Source organism: Leptodactylus fuscus, chromosome 2, assembly GCF_031893055.1.
Source record: "Leptodactylus fuscus isolate aLepFus1 chromosome 2, aLepFus1.hap2, whole genome shotgun sequence".
Taxonomy (NCBI): Eukaryota; Metazoa; Chordata; class Amphibia; order Anura; family Leptodactylidae; genus Leptodactylus; species Leptodactylus fuscus.
Window position 1 is genome coordinate 59678499 of NC_134266.1, and position 23950 is coordinate 59702448.

General features: G+C 44.2%; 1 protein-coding gene across 2 annotated transcripts in view; it reads left to right on the forward strand.

Annotated features, from left to right (window-relative positions):
• PHEX (phosphate regulating endopeptidase X-linked) overlaps window positions 1–23950 on the forward strand; it is a 168686-nt gene that overhangs the window by 41795 nt on the left and 102941 nt on the right. For both annotated transcript variants that reach the window (XM_075263828.1, XM_075263829.1), the window contains exons 3-6: window positions 8533–8694; window positions 12346–12432; window positions 15706–15932; window positions 23316–23384. In XM_075263828.1, the coding sequence (XP_075119929.1) occupies window positions 8533–8694; window positions 12346–12432; window positions 15706–15932; window positions 23316–23384 (545 nt within the window). The remainder of the gene's footprint in view (window positions 1–8532; window positions 8695–12345; window positions 12433–15705; window positions 15933–23315; window positions 23385–23950) is intronic.

Consider the following 23950-nt stretch of genomic DNA (forward strand, 5'->3'; position numbering starts at 1 on the left):
TAAAAATGATTAAGATTAATAGGGGTGCCCAAACTTTTTCATAGGACTGTATATGATAGAGGGAGAGAAGCTGAGCTCTGTGATATATAGGGTTATATGATAGAAGAGAGAAGCTGAGCTCTGTGATATATAGTTTTATATGATAGAAGAGAGAAGCTGAGCTCTGTGATATATAGGGTTATATGATAGAAGAGAGAAGCTGAGCCCTGTGATATATAGTGTTATATGATAGAAGAGAGAAGCTGAGCTGTGTGATATATAGGATTATATGATAGAGGGAGAGAAGCTGAGCTCTGTGATATATAGGGTTATATGACAGAGGGAGAGAAGCTGAGCCCTGTGATATATAGTGTTATATGATACAAGGAGAGAGGCTGAGCTCTGTGATATATAGGGTTATATGATAGAGGGAGAGAAGCTGAGCCCTGTGATATATAGTGTTATATGATACAAGGAGAGAGGCTGAGCTCTTTTATATATACCGTATATTTCGGACTATAAGACATACTTTTTTCCCCAAAATTTGGAAGGAAAATGGGTGTGCGTCATGTAGTCCGAATGTGGACTGTTTTGGCTGGGGGATGGGGGCACAGAGGAGCGGGATTGCAGCATCGCCTCACTTCTGCTGCCGCTGGCTTTCTGCAGTGGCAGGAGAAAGATGATGTGCGGGCCCTAGGCTGCAAGGACAGGGTGTCCCAGCGAACCTATTCCCAGCATCTACCGTGCTATTACATCAGATGCTGGGTCTGTAAAGGCAATGGCGGCCGCTCTATCCACCATAGCAACCGGGTCTCCACTGTAATTCACAGGGAGACCCAGATCTAATGCCCGCAATCAGAGTCCAATTTGATCGTGGGCATTACTACTTCAAACTTACCCCATCCCCCCCAAGTGTAAAAATATCCCCCAGGGCTAGTTGCCATGGCACCATACCTGTAAAGTTGCAGGCCGACTCCTGCGCGGCGATTTTGCTAGAGCTGTTCCTGTGGTTGTCAGCCTGGGAGCCAACCGAGTGCTGGATGCTAATAATTCTCCTAAATATTGCCCATCCAATAGCGCCTTTATTTAGGAAAAATACTGGAAAGCAAGAAAACAATACCATTTTTCTCAATTTTTTTTCATGTTCTGTTTTAATGTAGTTAGTTCAGTGAAGTTCTATTTACCCCAAAATAAATCCTCTCCCATGTATAGCAATGCTAAACATGTATACGTTGTTTTCCACCATCTTGACTTAAAACTTGAAATTATTTTTTTGAGGATGGCAGTAGTTGACTGGCGCTATAAAGAAACCTGGGGAAAACACATATGAAGCACTATTAGGTATGGATGGTGGGGATGAAAAGAAGCTGATAGGTTCCCTTTAAGGGCTCGTTCACACGGTGTAACGTGCCGCGTGATGTGGCACGTGTACGCCGCGTGACCCTTTGCGTGCCGTACACGCTCCCATTAATTTCAATGGGAGCGGGGATCGTATGCGCCGCGCTAGTTTGCGGCCGTGCATTTATTCACAGCCGCAAACTAGCGCGGTGCATACGATCCCCGCTCCCATTGAAATGAATGGGAGCGTGTACGGCACGCAAAGGGTCACGCGGCGTACAAGTGCCACATCACGCGGCACGTTACACCGTGTGAACGAGCCCTAATGTGGTGCTAACATATGCCCACAAAGATATTAAACTGAGGTTCTTCATTCAGACATAGTGTTATTCTGTATAATGTAATCTAAACACAAAAAGTTAGGACTGAAATAATCCCAGCTAAATGCCAAGAAATACTGGAGGCACAGACAAGTATAGAAAAGGAATGCGAATTAGGGGAATAACGTGTTGCAATGTGCAGAAGAAAACCGTAACGTGTAATTGTATTACATGGAGTAACTGACCATTCCAAATATCTTCTCATACATCATTACTTCATTGACTGTCAACACCCTAAAACCAGTCTAATGGAAAAACAATATACTATAGGTTGGAACAATAAGAATAATTCCAGCTGTATTACATTGGCTTGTACTTCCTTTTTTGTATAATAGTTCAGGTTCTGTACTTTTGTAAAAATAAAATTCATATTTAATAGAACGGGATCTGCTATTCAGTGAAGTGACTCCAAAGTCTGTCTTGCTCTGGAGGACTTAGCATGTCTATGCATTACAGGAACAGCACATATATTTCAAGGGAAATTATGTAATGCTTCATTTTCGCCGGTGGGGCGCTGCAGGGAACTTAGAACCATGTTCCATCATAAATTATAGATGAGCAATTGGAGGTTACCTGTTACTAGCTATAAGGACCCTTTTAATAAAAAGAAGGCACACCATTTAAGATTTGAGGCTGTTTACTTATATTTCCATGATGAAGAGATCAACGGCAAAGGGAGGATGTAACATCTCTGCCTGGTCAGGTCACTGCGCCACCCTCTGCTCGCGTGCTGCGGTGCAGGAGGCGTGTGTAGGTTGATCATTTGCTTAAAGTTTTTAGTTGCACTGTGTAAACACGGCTCTAGTTCTGTGATTGTATTTGTACCACACCCGTCTTCTGTCCTCTGTCCATTCAGTGGTTAAATTTTGTCTTGCCTGTGATTGACAGCCTGCCTTCCTGTCAGGTCCAGGGCGGGTTCTTCCTTCCCTATTTAGTCTTGGCTCACATTCACACCGGTGCCTGTTATTGCCTCGTGCTTGCTGGTGTTTTCTCTTGCTGTTTTGTTACTTGTATTCTTATCCTTGACCTCTGGCTTTCCCTACTGACTATTTTTTTGGACCGATTTGGCACTGCATTGCTCGACTGTTACCGGACCCTTGGCTAGCTGACCTCCCTTTGTTGTTGTTCGTCTTGTCTGCGTTTTGTGTATCACTTATACAGGAAGGGAACATCTTCGTGGTTGCTGCCTATTACCTAGAATATGGTCTGGCAATAGGAAGGGACAGTTGGGGGCTTCAGCTTAGGCTCACTGTCCCTTGTGCTCCTTCCTCCAGGGTTCGCCAGCAGCTTCTGGGGAATTATTATCTGGCTATTCCCTAACAGAGGACCTAAGTCGTTGAAAAAAACATGCACATAAGATGAACAGGTGATCAATGAAAGGTCCCCCACCACCACCACTATATGTTCTGACTAATACAGAGGCCTCTACTATTTTACTTGTATATAAATTAAACTTGTTTTCCATCAGGATAATTTTTTTTTCCATTGGAGTAGATTGGGTTAAAAAAAGAAAGTAAGTGACACCTTCTATTGTGACAGCTTGAAATGCCCACTCGGTCAATGACTGCTTGAGAAGTGGAAATAGAGAAAAACCAGGAAAATGTAGAGAGCTACTGATATATAGAAATTGGATAAGGGAGATATAGCGTACAATAAAAATATGTTTATTGGTTGCAAAGGGCATATTTTTGTTATGCGCTATATCTCTGTTATCCAGTTACTATATATCAGTAGCTCTCTACATTTTGCCGTTTTTTCTCTATTTTTCACTTCATGACATACCAGCACCTTCGTTGCAGGTTGGTTTCCGGGTAAGAGCTGCAGCTGACCTTTTGGGCTCGCATCATGTGCCTTGCATCCTACCTTTATAGATGCCAGGTCACCATCTTTTTGCCTTCTTGATTGAATGACTAGTAGAGGTGGGTTACCCCTGGAGCCAGTTACTGTCAAAGCAGGCATTTACGGACATTTCTTGTGTGTCAAGATGGGACCAGCAAATGTACATAAGAGGGGACCTGGTAAGCATCGGAACAGCAGCAAGTGGGCTCAGTGAGGAGACTGTTCCTTATTTTATATTTTTTAGCTCATTGGGGCACATTTTTATCCCACTGAACATATGGAAAGGATCTGTACAAAGAAGACAACCCCCTTTAGTTATCCTGCTTTTCCAAAAATAGGAAGAGTTCTTCTCGATGCCTGATGTTTTTCGCCCTCGGCAGTCTGATTCGCACTTTTAACCTATACAATGTAACACTAGCACATCAGTTATTAGAATTTGATGCTTTTAATAAAATGTTCTATTTTCACCTTTAAAGTATACATTTGCGGCAAAGTAAGTCATAATAAAGATTATGCTCTTCACTCCTCAAGTGTTGGCTTTGTGGAATATTTAGCACTTGGCAGGACGGGACAAGTTTAAACCGTTTATACTCGCTTGTTTTGGCGTCTTGTCTGCAATTATGTTCCCACATATGGAATTCTTTCTATATATTTTAGAGTTTTGGAAGCTTTTCCTTGGTATTTAGCACTTTAGTTTAATCTCACAGGCATTAAACTTAGATTTCTTGCTGCTTAGTTGCAGGGCATGAAACTTTATAGTCATAAATAAATCTGTAAGGGCGGTTCTAGGCTGCAAAATGGCGAAACTTGCCTTAAAGTAAAAACCGGACCCCACCAGATACAAGACAGCGACATAGGTGTACCAGAAAACACTCTACCAAATATTGTATAAAATGCAAATCTGTATATGTTTGTTAAAAAAAAGTACAAAGGGCATAAGAGATTTTTTTCCCCACTGAAAGACATTCTGGTTATAGTTCCAACCACTAGATGGGGGTATAGTGCCATATCTCAGGACTAGGTTATGGCACTAAAACAGCAGGATGTTACCAGCTGATATAACAGGTTTCCATTGCCTACTGTAGGTATACAGTGGTTCAACATGAGTTTAACTATGTAATATTATATATGATAAGAAGTTAAGTGCCTTAAATTGACAGTATCCCCTCAACCCTGTCTAAGCCTCTCACCTCTGCCAGTTCAGTCCTCTCTGCGCCAAGCTGATGAGATGCAAGAACATTGAAATAGCTGTCCTTGGCTGAGAGACTACCTGGTAAAATCCCAACATCATTGCAAACAAAGGCCTCTGAGAAGGTCGGTATGATGTTAAAGGGAGCGCCCTCTATTGGTTTGCTTGACTGAGACTCTGTCTTCCTAATTACATCATGGAAGATAGACTTGCACATTGTCAGTGAGCGCCCTCTATTTGTGTGCATTCTTGAGGCACTGGCTTCCTAATTACCGTATTTTTTGGACTATAAGACGAACTAAGGTTTTAGAGGAGGAAAATAGGGAAAACATTTTTGAAGCAAAAGAATTTGTAAAATATTTAATAACATAATATAATATTTCACCAATGTAAATAGAACCGGGGGTTTTCGGACACAGGGATACCAAATGTGTATGTGTTCCAACAGTAATGTTTTTGTTTTTTATGTGTTCTAGGGATATGGGGGTCGACCGCTCTTGCAGAGTGATTGTCATAGCTATCGGGTCTCCTGTACAGTGGAGACTTGGTAGCTATCGCAACTGCTCTGCAGGAGCGGCCGCCATCTTTAAGACCCCCCCCCCACACCCGGTCCGGTCCTCTATCCTTCACATGTCTTCAGAGCACCCTGCACCCCCCTGTCTCCCTAGACTAGTGTTGTAGAGATGAAGGGAGTAGGCGGGGCTTGGTGCGGCTGGAGAGTGTGGGCGGGGAGATGTGAGCAAGAGCTGTACGTTCCCTATCCCTGGTCTAGTGGCTGGATAATTTCAAAGGACTTAAACATTACTGAGAGCAATGCTGCCCTGTTATGACCCGGTCTCAGCAGTCTCGGCCTGTTCGGTTCAGGCGCAGAGTGTCCGGATGGCATTCAGCGCGTGAATCACCTGATGCACGGCAGGGGAATATTCACACCAGACATGCTGTTTCTGCTCTGGCACTCGGGCGTGGATCACGTGGTGAGTTGCCTGGTGGAGCAATGCCTGGTGTGTCTTGGCCTCTGAAGAGGTTAAGTTCTCTGCAGTGCTGAATACTTGACAGGCCATGGGCGAGGCCTTCTCTTACTATATAAGGCTATTGCACTTGCTCTCTGATGCCGGTCTTAAACGTCTGTACCTGTGCTCTAGTATGGTCTGTGTCTGAAGCTGTTAACATCTGCATCCCGGCCCATCCAGTTTCTTGCTCCTGTTCACTCAAGACTGTTTAGCTAAGTATTGAGCTCCTATCCAGACATAGTGTTCCGGGCGCAGCGAGCCCTAGGTATTTTTTCTGTTTGGAGGTTTGGAATTTTTTTGGTAGGGGTTTTTATAGTGTGTGATACTCAGTTCTGTATTTCCCTATCCCTTGCTTAGTTCAGTTATTCTGTGTTTCACGTTTATTTTCTCCCTATGCTTTGCGTTACTCACGTTCACCGTTAGTCCAAGTCTGGACATCCGTGGGGGGCTTGTTCTGTATCTGCCTCTCCTTCGTAAACGTGAAGCTAGACAGGGGCTCTATTTCCCTTTGCAGGTTAGCTACTTCTCCGGCTGTGCTCGTGCCCCTTCAGGCAAGTTAGTCGGGCCCACGGCTACTTCTAGTTGTGCGAGGCAGGGTGTAGGAGGATCCACACTTGAAGTCCAAACTGCTCATACTTATTATTGTTTGTTTTTATATATGTTTTTTCCTGTACCGTACTGAGAAGTTATCAGTCCGGGGCCAGTCCGTGGTCAGGGATCCCCAGACCATAACATGCCCTGAAGCAGATAATCTGTGGGGGTTCCACGTGTTGGACCTCCGCAGATCTAATAATGGTGGATCATTGTAGGGATAGACCATCAATATTAAAAAATGGATAACCCCTTTAACCAGCTACTACATACATCAGGACCACACATAAGTAAAGGATAGAAGTGTTTTAGGAAAATATGTTAATCTCCTGGTATAATAGGTAAGGAAGTATTCATCTGTATATCCTATGTGGGTCCAAGGTACAACAAGCTGAAAAACAAGCGCTCCTGGGAAATCCTGATAAGTAACAGACATATTGCTTGGGATTGAGTAGAAATGAATATTGTTCACATTCTGGTGAATAACTGTGAAGAAACAGACATCATGGGGCTTTAAGTAAATGGAGTCGTTTATTCTACACGCTGATACACATATCAATATACGCCCTATACCCTACAACTCTAAAAAAGTTACTTAGTTCCATGCCCTGTATTCTAATCCCATAGACTTGAAGATCCACATCTCGTGAGCCTATGAGCGCTGTCTTTGAGGATCTTTCCTACAGCTGAAAAGTTCTTTTAATTCCGTTTTCCGAGCTTTAATTATCTTCCTGCAACCAGATAACTATAAAAAATGATAGAAGTTGTAAATTGTGACTCTAACTAGTTTTATTCAGTAAGATGGATGGGCTGGCAGACTGTTTCTTTGATGTGAGCCGCTGACTTCATCTAGAACTGGCATCTTGAATTCTGCCGTCGTCTTGGTGGTGATGACCCACCTGTGTGGGGGTATTGATCGCTTTCATTGATCGAGAACTCTTGTAACATAGCTGCTCTCACTGCAGCTTATTGTAACATCAATTTCACATCCTGGAAAGTAAAGCTGCTCTCTTCCAGTTCCCAGTGGCATTTTCTTCTTGGTACTTTTATCAGAGGATGTTTGTTGGAAGACATGTGAGCTCGTCCTGTAGAAGGAACATTGGGATACCTAGGAAATCTTGACATGTATGAGAATTAGAATGTGGCAGCTTTTTCAGTCTTGTTTTCCATTGCACTACATGTATGTAACTGTTAATTTGACATCAAGGAAATAAAATTAATTTATTAGAAATTAAAGTGTTTTCTGAGACTTTACTATTGATGGCTTAAGCTTCATATACAACCATATCCATTATCTGTGTCCTATCCATTAATAGTAACAGATAGCATATGGGTCCATTCATTTCTACCGCTTCTATGGTTGCACCTTAGTTTTTATGGAACCATATGTAGACCATGTGATTGAACCTTAAAATACAGAGCAGGTCCTTTTCCTGTCCGTATTTTGCTTGCCTTTTGAAATGATCTGGGTCTGTGGAGACACCGACTGCACTTAGATGACAATTTTCCACAGACCCATACAGGACTACAATCCTATGTATGGGACTACGATCTGCAGGATTGGTGCTCAATACTTGGTTGGTGGGGGTCTTTCTTCCTACCATCCCTTCCGATCAGCTGAATATAGTGGCTACATGTTGAATGTGGCTGCGTCTGATAATAGGGCTCAATCCCATCTCCTTGGTCCTTGGAAGGACCTGCCAGATAAAATCCTCCACAGAAATCTCCAGCAGAGAGAATTCTTCCTTCCATTGACATTAATGGCTGGTTCAGATTGGAATGGGCCCATTCCATTCCGAAAATTGAATCAGACGCCTCTTTTTTCCATTAACTAACTTTCTTAGCTAGTGGTAAATGAAGCATCTGCCTCCCATTGAGATGAATTGGATGGATTCTGCCACAAAAATTCTGCAGTGTGCACCTAGTCTTAACTGGGGCAAAGCTGCAATGCTATGTACAGTCAAAAACATTACATATGGTGCTGTACCTGGGTACACAACGAAGGAGTGTAGTGTGGACCCTCAGATCATTTAGACTGATAATACATATGGATCATTGGTTAGATGCACATGTAAGATTTACTACTTGTTAACTTACATTTAAATTTGGTATTTTTTTTTCTTATTCTTCGGACTGTAAACTACAATTTTGTTTAATCACATAGTTAATTCGTTTCTTATACAAGTCATTTTCTCCTCTTCTTCAGCTGCTTCTATACGAAACAAAATGAACCTTTCTGTTGATCCTTGTGACAACTTTTTCCAGTATGCATGTGGTGGCTGGATCGAAAGTAATCCAATTCCTGATGACCAGTCAAACTATGGAATCTATCCATGGCTAAGGACTAACGTGGATCTAAAAATGAAAGGTATGGTTTTATATCACTGAAATAAACCACATATTTAGGAGGGAGTATTGTATGGAAACCTTCAAATATGTTATGAAATATCAGTGTTATAATCAGGGTGTTTGTGGATATACTTTGGTTCACATCTGCGTTTGGTAATCCATTTGGGGAGTCCACATGGGGACCTCCCGAATGGACTACCGAACGCATTTGCAAGCGCTGTGCAGTGAAAGCACAAGATCCCCATAGACTATAATGGTATCTGTGTGCTTGCCACGCGCTGCCTGCACAAATCATGCAGACAGGAAAGTAGATTGTGACGTACTTTCCTGTCCGCATGTTCTGTGTGGAGATCTGGCGGCAAGCACACGGACCCCATTATAGTCTATGGGGATCCGTGTGCTTTCACTGCACACTGCTTGCAAATGTTTTCGGTAGTCCATTAAGAGGGGTCCCCATGTGGACTCCCCTGAACGGAATTCAAATGCAGATGTGAACGAGGCCTAAGTCATGCAAAAAATATTGTGGCCAAATGTTATATATAGATGCTGTAGCAGAATTGCAGATACATTAAATGCCTGAAGCTTCTACAGAATAATTGTAACTGAATGGGAGAGACTTATCATGACATTTATATAGCAGTTTTCTAAACTGTATTTGCAAAAAAATGTGCGAATTTTTCTACTTTTGTGCCACTTTCGCCAGTTTCCTGGAGGAGGCAGGAAATGGCCGTGGTGACAGCGTGGTGACAGACACCGCCAGATTTATTGTCATTTATTCCAGTTTACTCGCGTAAATAATTCCTTAAATCTATGCCAACTACAAGCTGGCATAGATGTCAGTGCAGGTGCATGGCCCAGCAGTGGATGCATCTGATTTATATGGAGGTAAATAAGGTGCGCCCTCCACTAGTACAGGGAATATAAAGACTGGTGAAAAGTTGTTTTACAACCTCCAAATGGAGATTTCTATGACTTTCCAATGGAGACAACGCATTCGAAGCCTTGCCATTTTCACAAACCAGTGGCTCAGATAGTCTAAAGTCAAAGGGGAAGGAGTGGTACGTAAAATGGATGACTCCTGAATAACAAATTGAGGGAGAAAATTAGAAACTTTTTTACGGTTTACTACTAAAATTGCAGTATGAATGAGAACAATATTAATGGAGGATAGAACGGCAAGTTTTTCTATGTTTAAAGTATTTCTAATAAGCCAATATTTATCTAGCTAGTGTTAATGAATGAAATTCAATTCTGTAGTTTTTGCAGCATATTAACCTCTCAGATTTCATACACAGTCTTACAATTGAATCCTATAGGGCTGATTTCGGAGACCGCAGTTATGGTGTGTATGAGGGAGTCGGCACTTTCTTATTTTTATCTGTACTATAGCGATAAGCTACAATTTTAGTAAACCATATACATTCTGTATCCCATCAATATGAATGAGCATACATAAATTGTAAACATTTATGCGGTGCTACATTTGCTCTATTTGCTATTAAGTTGAACATTTAGCTTGTTTGTCTTGTACTTTGTATTTTGATGTTTGTGCTTGTTCTTTTATTTCCTATCTGATAGTTTTATGATGCATGAATTACCATACCCTGTATATCTGCTGAATCCGCCGCTATTATACACATGTGCAAACACAGCCAAAAGACAATAACGTGGCCATTAAGCCAAATAACTACTTCTGCTGAAGCTGCGGTATACACTTGTATTTATAGGATGTGGTAATATTACTTCTATTTCCCTTTATTTACTTTTCTCGGCTCATCTAACTTAGGAAATAATACCACATGTGAGTATCAGTCAGTGTGAACTAGGTCCAGTAGGTGGGCTCCAAGCAGGAAACATTTGGAACCCACATGTTACCGTAACAGAAACAATATCTTCAGCCAATTAAATAAGACCGCCAAGTGGCCAAGAACATTCAGTACAAGTTCAGTATTTTGTCCTAAGTGGAAATATGAAGAAGACACTTTCATCACTCACTACAAAATGTGCAAACATATTGGGGAGAATTTATTGAACAGACCAAATGGGTTTTCTGCTGCAAAAAGTGATGTATTGTGACCACACAGCCATTTACACAAAAAGATACACCAAAAATACATTGTCCACTTTTCTGGCCTGCTTAGCTTAACTATACATTTAGAACCGCTAATAGAATTTTAGGGATCAAGATTTTGTATTCATTTGTATTCATTTAGAGTTAGGGCCCCTTCACACGGCGTAAGCGCTCGGCTCATTCCGAGCCGTACACGCGAGCGCTTCTAAACACTTCCCATTCACTTCAATGGGAGCACGTGTAAAGCCGGATGGTGCAGTATGGTGCCTACCTGGCTTTGCTCAGCCCCGCAGTCCTCAGCTACGGATGCAACACTCGTCTGGCCAGTCAGGAGCAGCCATTCAACCACTCCATCCCCAGCCACAGGTTATCTAGTCGAGCTCTTCACAGGAGAAGGAATGGCGATAGACCCAATGGAGACTCCTATACATCTTACTGTTGAGTTCTTCACTGTTTGGTAGTATACAGCAACATATGAGGACAGGAGTGACTGCCGCAGTTTTCTGGGCCTTCAATGGCAAATACCCTAAATTAGGCTGGCACTGAGAATATGATGCCTAGTTGGGTATGACTGGTGCTCCAGTACCAGGTACCACGTACTAGATTAGTGGTTGCCAATGTTCCTTTCCTCCTCCTGGTGACAGAGTGGTGTGTTCCACCATACTAGCAGTTGAGGTAGTCCTCTCCTGACTTCTACACAAGTTCCTTCTCCCCTCAACATTTAATAGGCCTTTAAATAACATGCTCTTTACCACCATGGGTATCCGGGCCAACCTCTGAAGTCAGGTGATGGCACTGTGTGAGAGCCACGCACAACTTCTCTCATAGTGCAATACTCAGGCACAACTTTCTTTCAAGTAGCAAGATCCATTGCGGGGTGCAGCTTTTGAAAACCTCCTGAAGCAATGACTTCGTGATGATATGGGCCAGTCAAAGTGACATGTACAAAGTAGAAGTCCTATATCAACACAGTTGAGTATGTAATACAACATTAATAATAATAGCTAGACTAAGCCAAGCTACGTCACACTGTATCAAAGCATTGCCTCAGTCATGGGCATGTGAAGTGTGAACCCCTCCCCTGACTATCAATGTGACTATTAGGTGGTCCAAGGGGAAACCATCCAAGCAGTTAAGGTATGTGCCTGCACTAACTTACAGGATCAGAATGGAGATTTACAACTGCTAGAAATGGAAAAAATACCATAATCCCCTAATATGATATACTACAAATCTATACTATGTATATACTTCATGTATTTGCATATACACATAATTTATGTAGGAACAGTTGGCTACTCTATAATTGGAACAAAAACTCGTACATTGCATCTTCTTACATTTTTAAAGCCGCATAGATCTGCAATATCATATATTCCGAGGTCTGAATTATTTACCACACTCATCCCTATACAAGACAGAGCATTAGACGTGACATACAGTTCCATTCAGCTGCCACAACCAACACAAGGGGCTTATTGATTGTTGTGTATTTCATTTGTCATGCCTTATAGTATTGACATTGCAGCGTTCATAGAGAACTGCACAGTGATATTCTTATTTACAGCAGCAGACAAACTGCTATTGTTTATTTCCCAGCTCTTCTAGAAAAACCTATCAGCAAAAGACGGGACACGGATGCCACGCAAAAAGCAAAGACGTTTTACAACTCGTGTATGAATGAAAGTAAGTGACAACTATATATATATATATATATATATATATATATATATATGTGACTGCTACATATATCCCCAGTTTTAGTTACAGTATTAAAGGGATTCTGCCACTAAAACACTTTTTTTTCTAGTTACCACGTCGGAATAGCCTTTAAAAAGGCTATTCGTCTCTTACCTGTGGAAGTGCTCTCCGCCGCGCCGTTCGTTCAAAATACCGGTTTGCACCGGTATGCTAATTAGTTCTCTCGCAGCGATGGGGGCGTCCCCATCGCAGGAGCAGCGATGGGGGCGTCCCCATTGCAGCTCGAAAACCGACCGCAGCGCCGCCTCTCTGGTCTTCGGTGTCCTCCCCTTGCCTCTTCAGCGTCTGTCGGATGCCTGCGCAGTATGCTCTCCGTTCGGCGAAGCTTGCCGAACGTACTGCGCATGCGCGAAAGTGCGGTGCCCGCACTATGGCTGGGACCGCACTTTCGCGCATGCGCAGTACGTTCGGCAAGCTTCGCCGAACAGAGAGCATACTGCGCAGGCGTCCGACAGACGCTGAAGAGGCAAGGGGAGGACACCGAAGACCAGAGAGGCGGCGCTGCGGTCGGTTTTCGAGCTGCAATGGGGACGTCCCCATCGCTGCTCCTGCGATAAGGACGCCCCCATCGCTGCGAGAGAACTAATTAGCATACCGGTGCAAACCGGTATTTTGAACGAACGGCGCGGCGGAGAGCACTTCCACAGGTAAGAGACGAATAGCCTTTTTAAAGGCTATTCCGACGTGGTAACTAGAAAAAAAAGTGTTTTAGTGGTAGAATCCCTTTAAAGGAACCTCATTTTAATACACTATATATGTGACATCGATGTATGAAGGAATAGTGACCTTATTCACAGGCAATGTACAGTATTCTTTACCATAGCAAACCAGACAAGATTGGGCAATAAACCTATCAATATATATGACTGTAAATTAGGGTTCCTGAAGAAGGAAGGAAGCCGTGTCTGTGATTCCACCAATAGAAAGCCATGAATGTCATATTATCTAAACCAGACCCCTATCTGCTTATATTGGTGCTGTACATTATTACATTAATTCCATGGCGCTTTACATTATTATATTAATTCCATGGTGCTTTAAATTATTACAATAATTCCATGGCGCTGTACATTATTACTTTAATTATATGGTGCTGTACATTTTTATATTAATTCCATGGTGGTGTACATTATTATATTAATTCCATGGTACTGTACATTATTATATTAATTCCATGGTGCTGTACATTATTATATTAATTTCATGGTACTGTACATTATTATATTAATTCCATGGTGCTGTACATTATTACTTTAATTCCATGGTGCTGTACATTATTATATTAATTCCATGGTGCTGGACATTATTATATTAATTCCATGGTGCTGTACATTATTATATTAATTCCATGATGCTGTACATTATTAGATTAATTCCATGGTGCTGTACATTATTACTTTAATTCCATGGTGCTGTACATTATTATATAATTCCATGGTGCTGTACATTAGAGGGCTTACATACAAAATACACACCACAAGTATAATACTAACAGTGACCAACTGGTACAGTGGGATAGAGGTCTGTGCCTGAAAGGAAAGGGGATAAAGAAAGTAGGTGAGGATAGAAGCTGTTCAGATGTTGGTGTTGTGGCTGTAGTGTTCTTGAAGATTATAAGTAGAGATGAGCGAACACTGTTCGGATCAGCCGATCCGAACAGCACGCACCCATAGAAATAAATGGAAACACCTGTGACGCCGGCCGCCGGCAAAGTCAGCGTAACAGGTGCTTCCATTCATTTCTATGGGAGTGTGCTGTTCGGATTGGCTGATCCGAACAGTGTTCGCTCATCTCTAAATTTATAAGCCTTCCTGAAGGCCTTCTTGAAACCTATGATTGTGAGGGGTCAGTCTTATGTGTCATAGTAGCGAGTTCCAGAGTATGGGGGATGAACAAGTCTTGGAGGCAGTTGTATGAAGAGTGGATAAGGTAAGAGTGGATTAGGAGGTTTTGATAAGATTGAAGGTTGTGTGTGGGTTGTAGTGAGAAATTACATCAGAGATATATGGAGGGGACAGGTGGTGGAAGGCTTTGTGTATGAGCTTTAGCAAGGGAAGGGGCTCATGAAAAATGTGGGGAGAGGAGATATAAGTGAGAGTCAGAAATGGCAGAGTCTAAATTTCTTATATAACTCACTCCAGTTTTTTGGGATAAGTTCTAAGAAATTTGTTGGGCCAAGGCACCCCTGACCCAGCCTGCTATCGCCTCTGCCGTAAAATGTGGTGAACAGGGCACAGAAAAGAAAAATGACAAATAGGGTTGATCCGATCTTGAGATTTCAGGATCGTTTTTAAAATTCGATTTCCGTTCATTTTCCATCTGAACCCGATCCTGATCCCAATTCCGATCCTTATGCTATTCACTACACAGCATTTTTTTAAATCACTACACAGCATGGAGTTCAAAAAGTGTTCAATTTTTGGACTCCACGCTGTGTAGTGATTAAAAAAAAAAATCCCCCGGCTACTTAGTCCCCTAGGTGTCCACTTATCTGCACAGATTCGTTGCTGCTGCTCCATGTTCTTCTCGCTCCTCTTCTCTCTTATTCACAGGCCTTCAGAGCGCCATGCCTGCCTCCGCCTCCCAGGCTAGTGTTGGAGATGCTGGGAGTAGACAGGGCTTGTTGTGGTTTAGGAAAGTGTGGGCAGGTACAGGGCGGGGATATGTGAGTGTATCACTCACGTCTCCCCTCCCAGTACCCACCCACACTCTCCTAAGCTGGAATTCCGTTCCCGATCTTTTTTAGTTGGGATCGGAACCCGATCTTGATCTTGAAATTTACTCGATCGACGATCGGGATCCGATCTTTTACGATCCCGATCGCTCAATCCTAATAAAAAATCTTTGGAGCAAAAAAGGGCTGTGTACCAAAGATGTGCAACAACTATTTCTATCTACACCAATTTTCTGCTGTAGAGAGGATAGTCATTTCCACTAATGTCTGCAAAAATCAATATATCAGATGGATCTCCTCAATGAGAACTAGTACGCCCCAGAGCAATATTTATTTGTGATAATTTGATTTCTTATATTTCTCTGTAAGACTCTAGTAAGGTCTAGTGGGTAGTACTGGTAAAGGAAATGAAACATATTTGGAGTGTAACGTGGTAGATGGTTCTATTTTTTACAAATGAATTAGATGTAAATCTGGATTACGTGTTATTCTGACTATTGCTTTATCCTTGTGCTATGCTTTAGCTGAAATAGAAGAAATTGATGTGAAGCCCCTCATAAAATTATTAAAGCAGTCATCACTTCGCTGGCCAGTGCTAGAGTCCAACCTTGGAAGTGAAGGCCGGTGGTCGGAGAGGAAGTTCAACTTTGTACAGACTCTAGCAGAACTTCGGGGACAATACAGTACCTCAGTCTTCTTACGTGTATACGTGGGCACAGATGACAAAATATCCAATAACTTCATCATTAAGGTAAGGCTTCATCTGTCTATAGTTATCATGTAGACAAAAATCATAATTGCAATTCCATTATGGCAGCCAAAAAATGTTTTTTTCCCTTGTCAGTCGGAGTCAGTTGCCTAAATTTAGCAGTTTTCCTCAATATGCAAATTAGATTTTCAGAGCTTATGAGGGTTTTGTTGCTTACCTCTTCGGTGCAATGATAACTCCCTCATTTGCATATTGACAAAAACAGCAATCTCTTGACAATGGAGGCACCGATTCACAAGGGGAAACCCCTGTTTGATTCAGGTGACTGTAGCCTATCTATCTGCAGGGCTGTGTTCATGTGAGTTCAGGTGACAGACTCCCTTTAAGTGCCTATTGATTGTGTTTAATATGTGTTTGCCACAGGCAGGCCTCAATAGTTATATTGCTATGGCAGGCTTGGAAGTCTTTGAAAAGTTGTCGTAGTAATTGAATGGAGGATTATGTAGATAATCTGTTTTCCCATAGTCCAAACAGCAGCACAACAGATGGGGTATTCCTGCCCCTGCACGCAATTAGGACAGGTGGAACTTTTGCTCAATCAATAACCTCCCCTATAAGAGGTCACCAGACCTCCCCCTCCATGTGTTAATTATAAAGTATAAATTTCAAAAAAACCTTCAGAATGTCAAACCAAATATATAGGGAGGGAGCTTTGTGCTGCTGTTTGGACTATGGGAAAACAGATTATCTACATAATCCTCCATTCCCCATACGTCCAACACAGCAGCACAACAGATGGGGAGGTAGCAAGAAAAATCCCCCTAGGGTGGGACTTCCTGACATACTGACGTCAAAACTGAGCGACCAAAGGCAGTTGCCTCCTCGCTAAACCTATCTAGTCTATAATGCCTAACAAAGATTAGGTGAGAGCTCCAGGTTGCCGCCGCACAGATCTGGTCCAGAGAGACAGCATGTCTCTCTGCACAAGAAGCAGCAACCGCACGGGTCGAATGAGCCCTCACAAACCCAGGCGGCGATAGTCCCTGGGTACAGAACGCCAGAGAGATGGCTCCTTTGATCCATCGTGCCAAAGTTGTTTTGGATGCTCTACATCCCTTATATCTACCTGCAAAATTTATTAGCAGGTTCTTCACCTTCCTGAAGGACCTGGAACGTTCCAGGTAGATCTGCAAAGCCCTCTTCAGATCTAGGGTATGCCACCTCTCCTCCTCTGGGGAGGAGGGGGATGCAAAGAATGTAGGTAAAGTAATTGTATGGTTAATATTTTGACCTGAAGGGACTTTTGGTATAAACCCCGGAAGGTATCTTAACTGTACCCTGTCTGGAAAGAACAACAGATAGGGTTCCGAGGCTGCCAGCGCCTGCAATTCCCCTGTACGTTTAGCCGAAGTAACGGCTAGCAGAAACGCCACTTTGTATGTAAGAAACTTTAACCCCACCTCTTGTAGGGGTTCAAAGGGGGGCCCACAAAGCCCCTGTAGTACCGTGGCTAAGTCCCATTGTGGTACTGGGAACTGCACCGAAGGTCGGAGCCTAGTGGCCCCTTTCAGGAATTGATTTATCAACGGATTCTGAGACAATCTGACCCCTAGTACGGCTGAGAGGGCAGCTATGTGTACCTTTAGTGTTGCTGGGGTGAGACCCTTCTCCAGCCCATTCTGCATGAACTCCAATATTGACTCTATTGGTGTTAATGGGCGCTGTCTCTCCGCGCACCATTGCTGGTAAATTCTTCCAATTCTCAAATAACTTCGATTTGTGGATTCTGCCCTCGCACAGGCCAGAGTTGTTCTCACGGCTTGTGACAATCCGTCATGTCCGTATAGGGTGCGGTCAACCTCCAGGCTGTCAGGTTGAACCTCTTCAGGTTCTGGCATAGCCGCTTGTTTTGGGTTACCAGGTTGTGAAGAAGTGGAAGCCTCCAGTAATTCCCTCGACTCATCTGTATGAGGTGGGTAAACCATGCCCTCTTCGGCCAGAACGGGATGATGGCAATCACCGATACCTGGTCTTGCCTGATCTTGGCCAATACCCTCGCAATCATGGGAAGTGGAGGGAAGATGTACGCCAGCCTGAACCTCCAGGGTATTGATAGGGCATCTACTGCCAAGGGGTTGTCCTCCTGGTAGAGGGAACAGAACCTCTCCACCTTGGCATTGTATTGGGTGGCCATCAGATCCACCTCGGGGAGACCCCACATCTGAGTTAGTTGCGCAAACACTTCTTGGTTGAGGGACCACTCGCCTGACACCGCTTCTCCCCTGCTGAGCTGGTCTGCCAGCACGTTCAGGTGTCCCCTTATATGCACCGCATTGAGGTGGCTTAGGTTTCTCTCTGCCCAAGCAAAGATCTGATCCGTCAGTCTGAGAAGAGAGGTGGACCTTGTCCCACCCTGTTTGTTCAAATAAAGGACGACTGTAATGTTGTCTGACCTGATCTTTACCGCCTTGCCGCGGAGCTCCTGGGCAAAGTGAAGCAGGGCTTGATACACTGCTCGCAACTCGCGCCAATTTGATGACTGGATCTTCTCTGATTGGCCTCATGTTCCTTGTGCTAGGGTCTCCCCCAGATGCGCTCCCCATCCGACCAGGGAGGCATCTGTTGTCAACAGGGTCCAGTCGGGCTGGACCGTGGACATACCGTCTTTCAGCTGGGACCACCATCATAGTGATCGACGGGTACTGATGGTCAACTGGATTGGCTTCTTCAGCCCTGTGGGGCTGCGGCTTCAGACCTTGAGGATCTCGCTTTGTAGTGGCCTCATATGCCATAGCGCCCATGGCACTGCATCTGCAGTTGCTGACATTAGACCTAGGACCTTCATTGCGGTTCTTATTCGAACCCTCCGTGTGACCGCCAGATGCTGCACCGCCCGACAAATCTTCTCCTTCCGAGGCTGAGGAAGAGATATCGCCATCCTCTGAGAATCCACAATGAATCCCAGAAACTGGATTCTGGTGGTGGGGACAATTCTTGATTTGCTCCAATTGATCATCCAGCCTAATTCCTCTAGGAAGGTAACTGTGGTCCTTAGGTGGGCAGCGAGAACCTCTGCTGAGTGGGCCTTTAACAGCCAATCGTCTAGGTACGGTATAATAAATACCCCCTGGAGCCGAAGTGCTGCAACGACTGGAGCCACCACCTTTGTAAAGGTGTGGGGGGCCGAGGAAATTCCGAACGGGAGAGCCGTGAACTGTAGGTGACACAGCGTCCCGTTCAGCACAACCGCGATCCTCAAGAACCTCCTGTGTGGCGGAAAGATCGGGACGTGCAAATAGGCGTCCCTTAGATCCAGGGTGACAAAGCTGTCTCCCTGCTGCAGAAATGGTATCACAGACCTGATAGTTTCCATCCGGAAACGAGACTTGAGGACATGCTGGTTGAGAGATCTTAGGTCGACCACCATCCTCCATCCCCCTGATGTCTTGGGGACCAGAAACACCGGAGAATATACTCCGGTCGACCATTCTGCCAAAGGAACTGGCTCTAGAGCGCCTTTGTCCAGGTATTCCTGAACGGCGTTCTCTAGAAGGATCTGCTTCTGACCAAATAAAACACGGGTACTCACAAATTTGTCGGGTGGAAGAGACACAAACTTTATTTTGTAGCCCGTCTGCACGAGCTGGAGGACCCATGGGTCCTGGATGAAACGACCCCATGCTGCTGCGAAATGGGCCAGCCGACCTCCCACCGGTAAGGGTGCTGTGTCTCCGCGGGAGGGGAGCCCAAAGGGGTTGGCGTCAGAAGGAGGGCTTCTTTTTCTCTTCCCCGCGAAAGGTGCGTTTACCTGCTCCTCTGCCCTGGGTCCCCGGGCGTCTTTGAAAGGAGCCCCTGGCTCCATATACTCTGGAGAATCCTCTCCCTCTATATGATGGACCGGGTCTACCTCTGGCACCTTGGGGGAGACTCTTCCCCTTGCTGTCAGCCATCCCCTCCATAATGACGTCCAGCTCCTTCCCAAAGAGCCTACCTGGTTCGTACGGGAGTGCACATAAATTGTACTTGGACGTATTGTCCGCTCTCCAGGGCTTAAGCCACAATGGTCGTCTTGCGGCCGTCGCCAACGCCATGGACTTTGCTGCAATTTTTACATTATAGAGCGCCGCCTCTGCTAGATAATCGACAGCCATGGATGTGGAGGTCAGAAACGTCAGGAGGTCGTCACGCGGAACGCCTGCATCAATATCTCTGCGAAGAGACGTTATGTTTCCCCGAAGAAACTGGACCACCTCCCCTGTTGAGATTCCTACTGAGGCCTGCGCTGCTGCAGTTGTATATATACGGCGCAGAGAGCCCTCTGCCCGCCTATCCATTGCGTCCTGGAGATTGGATCCGTCATCCGAAGGTAAGACTGTACGTCTTGATAATTTAGACACGGCCATGTCAACTCTCGGGGTTGGCCCCCAACGATTAAATTCCGCGTCTTCCACCGGAAAGAGTGTACGAAATTTCTTAGAAATCTGAAACGATTTCTCCGGTCTCTTCCATTCCGTCTCCATACATCTTGAGACTGAAGGTTCTACCTTAAATGCCCTTGGGGCCCTTGGGTCCCCTTCCTCGCCCCTATCTGGGCGTACCAACTTCAATAATTTCGGCATTTTTTCTAATGAGAAAGATGGACCTGCAACATCCGACTCCTCATCCGAAGAGATCTCATCCAACACCTGGAACTCCTCCCCCCTAGGGGAGGGGACAGAGGGGAGATCCAAGCGCGGTCGTTTAGCTAAGTGGGAGATAGACTCCTTCATCTCCCTTATTGAGTCTTTCACAAACTCCTTCACCCATGACATCGCCTCCCCAATTTGCGACTTCACTGGCTGTGAAGCCCGGCATTGGCGACAGCGGGAAAAATCATAGTCATCCGGCAAAGGGGTCTTGCAATCCCTGCATGGTAAATGCCGGAGCCTAGGCGCCGACCTTCCCCCACGTCCTTCAGACACCGAGGATGAAGAAGACATCTATAAGGGAAAATAACATTTGTTTCAATATACCTTACCATACCCCCTTGCTGGAAACCATAGGGCGACCACTACCTTCAAACTTATTGCAAGGTCCTTCCAATTTCCCTCAGAATGTGTCAGCAATCACAAACCACGTCTGCACTGCATCAGGTCCCAGTGCAACTGAGTCTTAAATACCTCCCAGAGGGGAGGGAGATCAAGCCCCGCCCCACCACCAGGTGGGGAAGGATTTTGTGCATAATAATAATGATACGTAGTAATATGCCTCTTACCTGCTGCTTTGTATGAGGGGGAAGCCTCCCCTCCAACACATACTCACGCTATTTCCCCCCCGACCCTGAATGTCAGGGACGGAGCGGACACACGGCCGGAGCAAGGGAGAGTGCACTGCGCATGCGCCTCCCCACTGCCGATAACCAGCTGACCGGAGCGCGCGCGCCTAGGAAATCCCCCGGCCGGACGTCCACAGAGAACCAGCGAGCGCACGGAGCGACATCCACAGGCAGAGAGGCTAACAAAGCTAAGTTCTTACTATCACAGGGGGAGAGGACACCGGCCTCCCCCCCACCACCTGTCCCTGTCCGCAGGACAGAAAAAAACACGTGGAGGGGGAGGTCTGGTGACCTCTTATAGGGGAGGTTATTGATTGAGCAAAAGTTCCACCTGTCCTAACTGCATGCAGGGGCAGGAATACCCCATCTGTTGTGCTGCTGTGTTGGACGTATGGGGAATGGCTTTTGCTATCTCAACATATAGAAACTGTTCAGAAGGGGGAAGGGAAAGTAACAGAACTTCTCTAGTGCCATGTTCACATTTGAGATGTCCTTGAGCACTGTTGTGGGGTTACTGCTGTATACAACACAAGCCATATTTAAAGTCCCAACACGGGACTAAAGTTAAGTCCCCAAGTTGTGGAAATGCAGCTTTCTTTGTTGCAGATTTTGTTGTGGTTTTTTTGAGCCAAAGCCAGGAGTGGATTGAGCAGAAGATAGATGTATAAGAACTTCCTCTTTATGCCCCATTCTTTTTGTAGCCATTTTTGACTTTTGCTCAAAAAAATGCAACAAAATCTGCAACAAAAAAAAGCTGCGTTGCCGCAGGGGCCTCAGTCTTAGGCCAGGAAAAATCGCCGCATTTTACAGTACTTGCAAAGTGGATGGGCTTCGAATGCGAATCCCATCCCCATTTTGCGGAAAAAATGTCAGCGCGGACACGCTTCAATTTCCAAAACCGTTGCGTTTATGAAAATCTCAGCATGTCAATTATATCTATGGAAACGCCGGCGGCTTTCCCGTAGATATAATTGTAACAATAAGTCCGCGGAGGAAAACTCTGTGAACTTTCTGTTCAAAGTGCTGCAGGAAGAACCTTGATGCGTTCACGCCGTGGTTGTTCCCGCAGCGCTTTAGCGCTATGTTTCCGGCCCATGGGGCCTTAGCCTTAAGGAGTTTCCAAAGATGTTTTTGCCACTTTCCCCAGTACCAGCCACTACAGTCCTCCAGGATGGTTTCTGTTTATTTGGGTGCATTGGAGACGTTGCCTTATACTTTGTCAATGCTGTAGCCTATGACTGTCCTCAGTAATCTCATGCTACATATAGCTGAGGTCAGTGATAGGCGGCAGTGATAGCATGGTGCATATAAAACAACTATGTCACCACTTCAGCCAAGTTAACAGAGACTGGTGGGAAAGAATGGAGCAGTAGAATTAATGGGTAAATAATGTGTTTTTCTAATTTTATCATATTTTTTCCTTTAATGGAAACTTTCTACAAAACTGGGAAAAACGTTTTACAAATTGATTGCACTGAATAGATAAATCTGCAACACTGTTTAAAATTCCCGATCTTTGTATGTTTTATATTTTCACTTTTGATAAAAATTTGGCAGTCTGCTGCTACCACTTCCAGATCCAGTCCATGTGTTGCTGTACACAGATTAGGTCAATGTAGGTTAATAGAAAACATATTTAACTATGTTATCAATCAGCCCACAAAACTGAACAAGATTATTTGACTTACATGGAAGTTTCCTTATTGTTCATGTGAATGGGAGCTGAGGTGCAAAGAATAGTATGGCCACTGCACAGTGCATGGTGCTGTCTACACTGTGCTCCAAATAGCTGGTCTGTGTGGGTTCTGGATCAAACTCTATTGATGAATTATCCTAAAGACAGGCCATCAGGATGAACTTTTGGACTATTATTATAAGGAAGCATTTAATGCACTAGCATCAAAAGCGTTCTTCATGGCCAAATCCCCTTAATACCGATCACCCAGTAACAAGTTACTTATCTGACCGGTGTTTTTCGGTGTTTTCAATGGCTTGTGTTACGAGTTTTCACAGTACACTGAGTTATTAGATGCAAGCTGTAGAGAACATGTTTAGCTGCTGTTTTGTGTTCTTTACTTTAGTCCTTCATGTACATTTCCGTTTGTCTGCAGTTCGACCAGGCATCCCTGTCTTTATTATCTCACGAGGACTACCTTGATAATAGTACTACTGCAATTAAAGTAAGTATTGATATGAATTGTAGATAGATATGTATCAGTAATGATCACTATCGTACCTGCTGAAAATTGAAATATAGAGTTTAGCTTGTTGAGTTTTGGCTTGTAGGAGTAACATGTGAATAGTTCCTTACTCTTTGTGCGCTGGTCCTTACACTTTGTGCTGATTCGGTTGCAATCTATAATATCTTGTGGGTTAGTATCCAATATTTCCCCTGACACAGCTCCCTGCCTTGTGACCAGAAATAACATTTACACATTTCTGCATGGAGATTTGCCCATTCAATGGAGTTATTCTGTGGAAAGCCTAGCTACAGATCTGACAATACATTTCAATTTCTGGTTCACGGACAGTCATAGATGTGCCTATTTGCCTCAACATAATTTGGTGTATGACATGCTAGTCTTAGTCTATTTTTCCCCCTGACCCTATGCTACCAGGTAACATTCTGATTTGTGATTCTACATAGTAAGGCAGACTGATACACTGTGTTTGCACTACACCCAAGTAATAGTTGATGCTGCTATATACAACATCAGAGTCCGTGATAGGAAGAAACTCATTTTTA